Source organism: Cuculus canorus, chromosome 9 (assembly GCF_017976375.1).
Source record: "Cuculus canorus isolate bCucCan1 chromosome 9, bCucCan1.pri, whole genome shotgun sequence".
Classification (NCBI taxonomy): domain Eukaryota; kingdom Metazoa; phylum Chordata; class Aves; order Cuculiformes; family Cuculidae; genus Cuculus; species Cuculus canorus.
Window position 1 is genome coordinate 15,150,924 of NC_071409.1, and position 11,938 is coordinate 15,162,861.

Here is an 11,938-nt window from a genome sequence, read left to right on the forward strand (position 1 = left end):
TAGCACCGGTCAGCTTGAGGCCAGCCTGGGCCACAAGACGGCGAGCCCAGGGCAAGGTCAGCAGGGGCCACGCGAGGCTACAGCCACTGCGGTGCTTCCCGCTCCACAGCCCTGAGGCCCCAACCTCCCTGTCATCGCCTCGGTGCTGCTTCCACCAGCAGGAGCATGGTGCAATCTCCATGGTGCAACCAGGCACCAACCGGCCTGTGTGCTGCTACCATGTGTTGTGGGAGGGACACATTGTTCTGGAAAGGGTTCCCTGTAGCTTCAGTGACCAGTGGCTTCGATGACCAGTGGCTTTGACGACCAGCCACCAGGCACCAGTAGGGATGAGTGAGGGAGGCTGGCACCACGACACCTCACACCCGACGCCCGGTGCTGCCCAGTGCCAGCTGGTGCAGGGGCTGCCGTGGCTCCGCTCTCCTGGAGCTGGGGAGGGGAGAAGCCCCACGGGCAGCCCAGCTCCCAGGGCAGCCCACTCTGTGCCTGTCGCATCCACCCCGGGGCTCGCACCCCTACAGGGCGCCCCGTGCTGCCGCCCCAGCGCCGCTCCGGGAATCCGCTCCGGGTTTTCAGAACCACTCCGCTGGAGACAGGCAGGCGCCTCAGCCAATAAAAAGCCGCAAAGCGTCAGCACAGCGTTCGCTCGGCGCCGCCGCCCAATCAGCATCGCTCGCTCCCTATATCCCGCCCTCCGAGGACAGGCGCCGCGACCGACACCACGGCCCGGCGGCCATATTGAGTGTGGCAGAGACGCCGCTCCGTCTGGGGGACCCTTTCCTCACCCCCTCGCCCTCTTCTTCGCGCCGCCCGCACCGGGGCCCGTTAAGACGGGGCGCTGCCTCGCCCACAGGGTCACTGCGAGCTGCGGAGTGGCCCCTAGGGCGCGGCAAAACCGTGTCGCTGCCGCGCGAAGGGCTCTTGGCGCCATCTTGAGTGCGGCAGCGCCCCGTGCTCGCCGCGCCGAGCCGGGGGGGGGGGGGGGGGGTAGCTGCGGTTCCCGCGGGCGGGGGTGGGGGGGTGCTGCGGCCCCGGTGTAACGGCGGGGTGCGGAGCGGGGCAGCGCGAGGTGCACGCCGAGCCGGAAGGGAGGCTTTTTGTGTTTTTGCAAAACAAGCAAATAGGCGGGAGTCCCGCATTTGTGCGCGGCGGGCGGCGCTGGGGCCAAGGCAGCCGCGGCGCTGAACGGGATGGGGGGGGGAGGACAACGACGGGACCCCCGGTGGGCACCGAGAGCATCGGGCTCCCCCGGCGGGCACCAAGGACGCGAGGTCCCCGGTGTCTCTCGGTGTGCACCGAGCTCCCCCGGTGGGCACCGACAGGATGGGGCTCGCCGGTTCCCCCGGCGGGCACCGACAGCATGGAGGCTCCCCGTTCCGCTGGCGGGCACCGAGGGCACGAGGTGCCCAGTGTCTCCCGGCGGGCACCGAGGGCACGGGGCTCCCCCGGTGGGCACCGACGGGATGGGTCTCCTCGGGCTCCCTCGGCGGGCACCGACAGGTTCGGGTTTCCGGGTTTTCCAGGCGGGCACTGAGGGCACGGGGCTCCGCCGGCGGGCACCGACAGGATGGGGCTCCCCGGGCTTCCCCGGCAGGCACCGAGCTCTCCCGGTGGGCACCGACAGGATGGGGCTCCCCGGTTTCCCCGGCGGGCACCGAGGGCACAAGTTCTCCGGTTTCCCCGGCGGGCACCGAGGGCACAGGGCTCCCCCGGTGGGAACGGACAGGGTGGAACTCGTCCGGCGGGCACCGAGCTCCCCCAGTGTCCCGCGGCGGGCACCGACAGAATGGGGCTCCCCCTGTTCCCCCCCGTGCTCGGGGCGGGGCGGGGGTGCAGCGCCGGTTCTCCCGCATTACTGTTATTATTTTTAACTCCTATTATTTTCCTCCCCTCCGCCGGCATGCGGGGCTGGGGTGGGGGGGGCAGCCCCGTCCCTCCCGACCGCCGCCGCCTCCCACGTCGGGGTGGGTCGGGGGGCGGTGCGGAAGGAGGGGCGGTGCGGATGGGGGCGTGTCCCCGGCGGCGCGCGCCTCGCCCACGCTGAGGCCGGGCGCGAACTCATCGCCGCAGTGCCGGCCCCTGCCGCTTTAAGCGGCCGTGCCCATTGTTTGCGCCGCGGCCAATGGGAGCGGGCGGCCGCTGCGCGCGCGGCCAATGGGCGAGGCGCGGGGCAGCGCGCGCGCCGCCCCCGGGTCTATAAGAGTCGCCGTGGCGCCGCGTGAGTCCCCACTGGCTCGCGCAAAGCCATCTTGGCATTGTTCTGCTCGCGCCGCCGCCCCGCACAGCCCCGCACGCCCCCGCCATGTCCGACACGGCCGTGGACACCAGCGCTGAGATCTCCGCCAAGGTAAGACTCCGCCCGACGCTTCCATACCCTTCAGCATTTTTTTTTTCAACACCTTTTTCCGTTTTGTTTTTGTTTTTTTTTTTAATTTTTTTAATCGATTTTTAATTATTTTTTTTAAAAAAAATATTTTTCGTCCTCTTCGCCTTCCTGCTCGCACTCGCTCACCACCCCCCGTTCCGCGGCGGCGGGGCTCGGTGCGGGGCCGCCGTGCGGGAAGCTGCCTGCGCCGTTTCTTTGTCTACAGCGTGCGGGAAACGTGCTCGGCGGTGCTGCCCGCGCCCTCCCGGGGCCGTCCCGGCGGCTCGGGGGGCGGCTCGGTGCCCGGCGGCGGGCAGCGCTCGGCTCATTCAATCGGCTGCGCGGGGAGCTTGACAGCCCCGGCAAACTTTGGTCCCGCTCGGATCCGTCCTTGCGGGGGGGTTGGGGGGGCGGTGAGTGTTGCGGAGTTGGTCCCGAAAAGCGGGAGGGAAGGAGGTGTTGCTGTTTCGGAGTTGCAGCCGATGCGGGTGATGCGGAGGCGGGGTAGGGGCAGTTGCTGTGTCCGTGTTACCCTCGGTTGATGGGGGGGGCAGTTTCTGTGTTGGTGTTACCCATGGGGGGGGCAATTGCGGTACCCCCGGAGGAAGGGGGGCACTTTATGTCTGTATTACCGCTGGAGGAGGAAGGTGGGGGCAGTTTCTGTGTCGATGTTGCCCATGATGGGGGGGGGGCAGTTGCTGTACCCTCGGTTGATGGGGGGGGGGGGGGCAGTTTGTGTCCGTGTTGCCCCCGGAAGAGGAGGAGGGGGCAGTTGCTATTTCAAAGTTGCCCTCTCTGGAAGGCTGGGGGGGCAGTTGTTTTATCGGTGGTACCCCCCGGTTAACGGGCGGGAGGCAGGGCAGTTTCTGTCCGTGTTACCCCCGGAGGAGGAGCAGTTGCAATTTCGGAGTTACCCCCTCCGGAAGGCTGTGAGGCAGTTTGTGTGTCAGTGCTACCCCCGGAGGAGGAGGGAGGGCAGTTGCTGTGTCGGTGTTACCCCCGGTTCATGGGGAGAGGGGGCAGTTGCTGTATCGCTGCTACCCCCGGTTGGTTGGGGGCGCAGTTGCTATTCCGGAGTTGCCCCCTCCGGAAGGTTGGGGGGGGGGGGGCAGTTTCGGTGTCGGTGCTACCCCCGGAGGAAGCGGGGGGGGAGGTTCGGAGTCGCCCCCCACGGAAGATGGGAGCAATTGCTGTGTCGGAGCTGCCCCCGAGGGCGGGGGGTCGCTCTCTCGGAGGCGGCGGGGGAGCCGGGGCTGCCCCCGGAGGGGGGGATGGCTGCTATTTTCGGGGTCGCCCCCGCGGCGGGAAGGCTCGGCGAGCCGGTGCCGGGGGTGCGGGTCGGGAGAGGCTCTCCCGGGGGTACCCGGTGCCCGCCTTTGTCTGCGCGGAGCGGCCCCGGGGCACCGGGCACGCCGCGCCGGGACAGTCGCTGGGACTGGAGCGGCGCCCCGGCCGGCACCGGCTCGTGCCGTTGCCGGGGGTAAGCGGAGCCGCGGGGAAAAACACACGGCAGGGAGGACGGCTTGCGAAAAACAACCAACAAAGCTCCGTTTCTGGCAGATTTCGATTTCACTTCTGTTTCCCGCTCCCGCAGCCGCCCCCCGCCCCCGCCCGCGCTGCCTCCGCTCCGGGGCCGCTGCTCGGTCTCCTCCAGCTCTCCCGGTGCCGGGACGCGGCGCGGCGGTCCTCATCTCTACCCGGGTGAACGGGGCCGAGCTCGCCGTTAACCTTCCCCTGCCCTTTACAGCGTAGGGGATAGAGGGACCCCTTCCCCGGCTCGCCCTCCCGGGGAGGCGCCGGGGGTCGGTGTCGGCAAGGTGACCCCCGCACACCCGCGCGCGCGGTGGCGAACGGGGGAAGCGCGGAGGCACCGGGGGGCCGTTCGCTCTCATCCCGCCTCGCCGTCCGGAGCGGTCCCGGGAGGCGGGGAGGGAGAGAAGGGTCCCGCCCCGCCCGGGCGGTGGCTCCGCGCCGAGCGCCGCCCCCCCCGCCCGCCGCCGTCGTCGCCGCGGTGCCGCGGGGCGCCCACCACGTGCGGCCGTGCCCGCGCCGCCCGCTGGGAGCGGGAGTCCGCGCGCCGCCTCCGCCGGGACTACATTTCCCGGCAGCCCGCGGGGCCGGCGCGCTGGCGGGCGGCCAATGAGAGGGGGGCGCGGCGTGGCGCGCGGTTCGAACGGCGACCGCGCGCATGGCGGCACGGGGGCGCCCCCTGCCGGCGTGAGGCGCGGGGTGCGGCGCCGCCGCCTCGTCCCCTTCGAGGAGGAGGGGAGGGAAGCAGCGAGCAGGGGCGATCCCGATCCTTTCCAGCGGGATCCTACCTTCTGCCGTGCCCGAGGCGCCCCGGGAGCGGAGCGGGAGCAAAGGTAGAGCTTCCCGTCCAGCTAGGGTATGACTAAATGCTGCTGCTATTTTATGGACAAACAGCCTTGCCATATCTATACTTAGCAGCGCTATCAGAATCTTGGAGCCCGGGCAGTCCTGCTGCAGGGACTGCTGGTGTAGCGGCTGCTGTACACATCTCTGCTTGTATTGAACGGAGCCTGGGGAAGGGGAGACGCTGTGGTGCCCTCTGCATCCCTGCCGCTAGCGAGGACTTCATGACCTGGCATCCTCATGGTCCTGAAAGCGAGAGCGTCCTCAGTGGTGTGGGAAAGGTCAGGGCTGGAGATCCATCCAGCCAAAATCCTCAAGAATGAGTTGTTCCTTCACCGGGAGAGTTGCTTACGTTTCATGAACGGCTCCCTTTGAAAAGAGTTGGGCATGGTGAGATGTGGAAACTCTGACCGCTAGGTTTGCTCTGTGTTGAACTTGGGAAAAAATTTGCCGCCCTTATGCCCGTGTGCCCGATGAGAGGCAGCAGTGCTGTGGGGCGCAGGAGGAGGTTTAATGGTTGTGATCAGCCTCAGGGGAGTAGGGGAGCAGTGTAGAACTGTGGTGGAGTTGGGCAGCATGGAGGACGTGGGCTGGGATTCGTGTATGAGCAGTGAGAGGAGGAGGGAGGTGGTGTGGTTTTTCTTTCACCCCAGGCTCCTGGGATGCTGGTTTAATTAGGTGAGGTTTGATCAACAGGTGTAGTCACCTCGGAGCTCGTTTCTCAGGAAAGTCTTTCCCTGGTGCACTTGGCAGCCTGGGTGCCTCTGGTAACAGTATCTGTGCGTGCCTGTTGGGGGTGGTTTAAATAATCTGGTGGTCTAAACCCCTGTGCAGTCTTCCCCCAGCAGCCTGCAGGGTAGTAGAAACTCTCCCAAAGCAGAGCACTGGTCATGCTAGAAGGACCAGTGCCATGCTCTTACCCGCTGGTTTTCCCAGAAGGAAGTAACAGTGGCTCAGTGGGAGTGAAAGTGCCCGCTTGCTGCAGGCTGCGAGAGGGCTGCAAAGGGCAGGCAGAAGGGGGGCAGAGCTGCTTGCTGCTGCAGCGAAGGAAGGAGCTGCCAGCAACTTCTAAACACCTCGTGGTCCCTGAAGCCGGCTGCGTGGCTGCACTGCTGGCCCCAGGGAAGGGCCTCTCTGCTTTCCTTGGCTGGGGAAGGCTCCTTGTGCTGAAGGATCTCGCTCCAGCTGATGGAGGAACAGAAGGGGAGGAGGATGCAGGCAGAGATGCCAGTGTTAAATCCAAGTGTTCTTTATGCGGGAACATAAAGTTGGATCCTCTCAGCCTGTTTGCCAAGCAACTTGGCATGGCATTTTGACAGTGATCAATAGCAAAAACACACAAGCTCCTGCTTTTCCCTCACTCTGCTTGCGATGGAGGTTTGAACCAAACTAGCCAGGCACAGCTCTTGGAGCAGTTTAAAAATAGACTTCTTCCCCCACCCCATCCTGTTACACTTAAAGCTGTGAGCTGGATCCTGGAGTCTCCTCTCTGCTGCCGCAAGAAAGACCAGACGTGTAATATTTGCTCTATGATTTTCCTGGGGCAGGACAGAGACCACTGTATCTGCTAGTGAGTCCCTGGGATTCTTTTCTTCTGCAAAGGAATCGAGCAGCCATGAATGTCCACAGCCCTGGGGCAGCAGAGCCTGTACGTTCGGGGCTGCTGGCTCACCGTGGCATTGCAGGAGCTTGTGTGGACTGTGCTAAGATGGGCAATCAGCCAGCTCTGCTGCTGTTGAGCATATGCAGGCGGTCAGTTCTGTGTGTTAGGGAGCTCAGAGGTGAAACAGAGCAGTCTCTTTTTCAGATAGCCGCTCTCTGGCAAGGCGGGCTTGGATTGAGATTCGCCCCTGTGCTCTCCCATTCACAAGGAGGAGCCAGAATGTGTCGACCAAATCGCAGAGCAAATTGGTGTGGAGAGAAATCATTTGCTCTCTCTCGGACTGCGTTTCCTACACCTGATCTGCAGCTTCACTGATCCAGGCACCTAGAATCAAGGTGACTTCTCTGCTTTTCTGCTCCTTCCAGGATCTAAAAGAGAAGAAGGAAGTTGTTGAAGAAACAGAAAATGGCAGAGATGCACCAGCCAACGGCAACGCTGTGAGTATGGCTGCAGTCTCCAGGGAGAGGCACCCTTTGCACCAATGTCTCTTTATTTTCCTCTCTTTGGTTTTGCTGTGATCTTGTCTCCTGCCCTGCCTGAGAGGGGACCCTTGCAAATAGCAGTGCTGCAGTGCACGGAGCTCTCGAGCCTTTGTGGCTTCAAGTTCAGCAGACGCTCCTGAGCCTGTGAGCAGTTTGTGCGTGGAGAAGGGAAGGTCTGGACTTGGATGCCCTCCCTGAAAGCTGTGTGAGGTTGTGTCCAGTGACACCTTCTTCCTACACACTGGAAAAGGAGAGGGAAAAACCGATTGGTTTTCCTATTTTTAATGTTCTGGAGAAAATACGCTCTGCACTTCAGTGTGCCACAAGAGCTTTTGCAGCCTTTGTCTTGGCCTTAAAGCTGCAGGCTGGAGTCAGGACTTCATCCTTCATGTCTGGGCTGCCTCTGTCATGTGGAGGCAGAAAAGAAGTGGGATGCGTGTCTGGGGCTCTGGTGCGCTGGTGCTTTGCTTTAGGCAGGAAAGGTGGGGATGCACACGTCTGTTGAACATCTCTTTCCCCCCCCTTGTCCTTTCCCCAGTGCATTTTTTTAAGTGATGTTTTGTCTTGCCAAGGAGAACGAGGAAAATGGAGAGCAGGAGGCTGACAACGAAGTAGACGAAGAGGAAGAGGAAGGTGGTGAGGAAGAGGATGAGGAAGAAGAGGGTGATGGTAACTTTCTTTGTTCCCCCCACCCCCATCCCATGGCTGTATCCTGCCTTAGGAAGCAGCGGAGAGCTGAGAGTAGTAGCATCCCACCCTTGCCGCTGTGGCCAGGCAGCTCTTGCTAGCTGGGCTCAGTCCTTCCTTGCTTGCCTGGGCCACCGGTGTTGGGAGTGAAGTCAGCCTTGAATCCCTTCCAGCAGGTTGAGGGCAGATTCCTTCTTCCCTCTGGCCAGACGGCACCGTACCGCGGCACTGAATAAGCGCATTAGCCCTTCCGTGCAAGTAGTAAAACCTGCCCTTGACTCTCGTGATTGCAATGGCTGCTGCAGATGCGAGTGTTGGCTGGTGGGACGGGGACAGCCATGGATGGCAGCGCCTCAGCACAAGGAATAGGTCACCTTCTTTGTTTGTGGAGCTGCCGTTGTGGAGCAGCATGCTCAGAGGCTGATGCAGGCCTCTCTCCCTGCCCTTTCCTGTGTGGAAGCAGGCAGAGGGGAGACCTGCAGCACTAACCTGCTCCTGGGACGGGAGTGGATAGGCTTACTTTGAACCTTCCCTGTCTGCAGTGTCCCAAGTCTCCCTTTCCTCCCCTGTTTCCTGACCTGACCCAGCCTGGAAGTGGGTTTTGGCAGCAGCAACTAGAAATCCAGCAGTGACTTGCCGAATCGCTTCTCACCCTCCCTGCTATTATTTTTTTTCCCCAAGATCTACTTGGATGAATAACGTTGTTTATTTTTATCACTCGTTAAGGCTGGGAAAAAACCATTCTTGTTATGCTGGAATGAACTTGAGGCCCTTGATTAGCTGTTACTAGGTTAATCCCCTGTGAATTTTCAGTTTACGTGCTGACCTACTAACCTGCTGGTTGGTTTTGGGAGACGGTTTCCAGCCCTGTCCCTAACATGATAAGGCCAGTGCCTGTTCAGACAGTTGTAAGCAGGGAAAGCTGCCTCCTTTGGGGTAGCACTGTCTTGGCAGCCTGCTGTCTGCCATCCTGTTCGGTAGGAACTGGCTCAGTAGGAAAATCTGGGAATCGTGGCCCTGTTCATATTTGGGATTTCCGCCCTTGGGGACAGAGCACAGTGCTGTGTTTGCTGTCCCAAGCCCATCTACCTCCAACCCTACTTCATCAGGGTGGAAGAGGGGGAGGAATACTTTTCCTCTCTCTGCTCCCTTTTGGCAGGAGAGGGACACGTGTGCCGCAGGCGCGTGTGTGTGGGGTGGAAGTGTTGCTTGGATACTGCTGTGACAAGCCCGGGGGAGTCTTTGGTCCTGCAGTGCCAGCCCTGCTCCTCCCAGCTTGCCAACCACAGGCACGATTTGGCACACAGTGCTTGGAGGCACCAACAACTCGCTGGGATCCCACCCGGCTCTGTCCATCCCTGCCTGCTGCCCTTGGGTGATCTCTGCCTGAAAGCTGCACCTGAGCAGATGAACACTGCAGGGGAGAGATTTAAAAGGCAGCAAGTGCAGCTTGCATCAGCTCTTTTTTCCAACACTTGCAGCCAAACTCTATCCTGGAGTTTGACAGCAGAGGGGAGCTTGAAGGTATATTTTTCTCGCCCTTCTCCCCATCCCATCTCATTATTTGCTTTGCTCAAAGCAGCTCAAAGAACTAAAAATGCTCCCAATCAGCTTGGCACTGTCACCTGACCCCCCCCCCCAGCCAGCCCAGTGCATGTGATGGCTGCCAGGGTGTTGATCCATTGCTGGGAGCTAATCTTGGCCCTTCCCACCGCATGGGCCATGCTGCAGCTGGGCACGCGTTGGGAAGAGAAGAGGGGACGGGAGGATGGGCTGACCTTAATCCCCCAGCTGTCTATACGTGTGGCTCGTGGCGGTGGTTTAAAGCCAGCTTACTGGCCTTAACGCTCTCAGTTTTAGTAGGGTCTGCTGTTACACAAGAGACTCGTCTTGGCAGCTGAGAGGTTGTTCCTCCTCTACGGCCTCTGGTCCTGCCCCCAATGCCCCAAAACTGGCCGAATGCGATAGACTCGGTCATTCTGATCCACTGGCCTATTTGAGCTCGAAGTGGGTCAAAGCAGAGTACGCTGCTCATCCTGCTCTCTGGCTGTAAGATAAGTTGGTAGCATTTGTTTGCTGTGCTGATAATTAGAAAGTGTTCTGACTCAGAACTAATGCATTCTGGCTCTCTTAACTCATTAAAGATAGACTAATGGCTGCGAAGGGAAGCAGAAGTAATCTGAAGCAGTTAGGCAGAGCAGCCACTAGAAACAGTTTTTTTTCATCCCCTTTCCCCCTCCCACCCCCTTTTTGCCATGATTTTGACTCTCACCATAGGTGATGGTGTTGCTGTCCTGTTGCCTGTGCTCTGAACTTGTTGCTGCCAATCCTTATCTCCCCTTTGTTGTGGGTCAGGTCATCTGGGATGCCCTGAAAGGCTCTGGGTCCTTGGGCACCTGCTGTCCTGGGCAGGAGCTCTGCCAGCTGGGAGATGGGAGGCTGGATGTGGCAGTGTGGGGCTGAACTGGGATTAAATCCGGAAGGGAGGTGCACAGTCCTATAACCCTCCGAGAGGGTCTTATGTTCCTCACCTTCTCTGTGCAGGTGAGGAAGAGGATGGTGATGAAGATGACGAAGCTGAGGGAGCCACAGGCAAACGGGCAGCTGAGGACGACGAGGTAGGAAGAGCAGCCTGCCCCTCTGAGCCACCCGTGTCCCCAGAGGGATGGGAGAAGCATTAGTGGGGTCGAAAGGCCAGGCTTGGCTGGGCTCCGAGGCTGGAGCTCCCTGCCTGGTGCACTCTGTGTGCCTCTACTTCTCGGGCGATGCAGCCCAGTTCTGTTTCTATGTTGGCCTGGTTAGTGGGGTGTCTGCTCTGGCTGCGTGGAGCTGTTTGCCCTCGGTTGGGGAGCACTGGGGTGTCATGGTGGGCCAGGGGTGCTCAGAGGCTCCCCAAGCTGGCTGCGAGAGAGGACTGCACAAGGGGAGAAATGCTTGTCTTGCTGTCCTTGTCCCTGAGACAGGAAGGGAACGTGAAACCAACCCTCTCTAGCTCACTGCCCGCCTTGGTGTGGCTCTCGCTAGGCACCTTGGCAGCCATGCTCCCTCACCCATGTCCTGACGGCTTTGCTTTCCCCCTAGGACGACGACGTCGATCCCAAGAAGCAGAAAACCGATGAAGATGACTAGGCAGCAAATTATTATTATTTTTTTTTTTTTTAAATAAGGAGGAAAACAAACCAACAAAAAAGGCCAGCGCGTCCTCTTCACCCTTGGGATCCCTCCCTCCCTCCCATTGCAGCCCCCTTCCCTCACACACACACACAGAGCCCCTTCTTCCCCCCTCCGCCGTGGTCATCCTCACCAAGTAGAGTGAACCCCAGCCCCTGCGCGGCGCTGCCACTCAACGAACATAACGAAACGATTCGCCCGTTAGCGGGGAGAGAAACCCCCCCTTTCCCCACTGACCCCCTCCCCCCAGGCACCAAAACTTCAAGGCCCTGCTTTCTTTCTTAAAAGTACTTTAAAGGAGAATTTGTTTGTATTTTTTATTTACATTTTATATTTTTGTACATATTGTTAGGAGGTCCGCCATTTTTAAGTGATCTCGGATTGACCAAAAGGGGGGCTTTGAAGTGTATATCTCTCTTGTTACCTATCTCTGACTTTACTTGTGGTGTGACCAGGCCCAAACCATTATCTCAAAGGAGAATAAAACAAAACCTTGTAAAAAAATTAAAAAAAAAAAGACAAAAATGCAAAAAAAAAAATTTACAATCTTATTCTGAGCATTCCAGTAACTTTTTTTGTGTATGTACTTTAGCTGTACCATAGATTGTGGTTTGTATGAGGTGGCAAGGCCAAAGATAAAAAGGTTTTCTTTTTTTTTTTCTGTCTATGAAGTTGCTGTTTATTTTTATTTTTTTTCTTTTTTTTTGGCCTGTTTGATGTATGTGTGAAACAATGTTGTCCAACAATAAACCGGAATTTTATTTTGCTGAGTTGTCCTAACAAGGCTGCCTCCCAACTGCTGCTTTTTGGTTTTGTTTTCATTTCTTTTAGTTTTTTTATTTCTTTCTTCCCTTCTTTCTCCTTCCTTTCTTTGCTTTGGACCCAGGCTGGGAAGAGAGTTGGAAAGAGAGTTGAGGGGTGCAGGGTGTTGGTTGGGGAGGGTCTGGATCCCAGCTGTGCCACCCCTGAGCTGTTGTCCCAGCCCGTGAGGCAGTGTGTTCCCGTGGCTGTTCTCCCTGGAGAGCTGCAACTGTGCCCCCAGCATGGCCTCTGCATGATCCCACACAGCCTGGCTGCTCCTGGGGGTTGGTAGGGACAGGAGAGGCTGGGAAGCCATGGGAGATGGGCTGAGTGGGAGTGAGCAGGGGTGAGCGTAGAGGGTGCTCAGCAATCCTGCTGTCCCGCTGCAGTCAGGCT

At 59.6% G+C, this 11,938-nt stretch overlaps 1 protein-coding gene across 4 annotated transcripts; it reads left to right on the forward strand.

The window, feature by feature from the left end:
• Positions 1-2,047: 2,047 nt before the first annotated feature.
• Positions 2,048-11,280, forward strand: PTMA (prothymosin alpha). 4 transcript variants are annotated; one of them, XM_054074793.1, is made up of 5 exons: positions 2,048-2,347; positions 6,767-6,838; positions 7,456-7,552; positions 10,115-10,188; positions 10,652-11,280. In XM_054074793.1, exons 1-5 carry the CDS (start codon positions 2,303-2,305, stop codon positions 10,697-10,699), a joined length of 336 nt encoding a protein of 111 aa, XP_053930768.1. In that variant the 5' UTR covers positions 2,048-2,302; the 3' UTR covers positions 10,700-11,280. The 4 variants fall into 4 exon arrangements, with proteins under 4 accessions (XP_053930768.1, XP_053930771.1, XP_053930770.1 ...); XM_054074796.1 differs by having other exon boundaries at positions 2,055-2,347; positions 7,456-7,546; XM_054074795.1 differs by having other exon boundaries at positions 2,096-2,347; positions 7,459-7,552.
• The last annotated feature ends 658 nt before the right edge of the window (positions 11,281-11,938 follow it).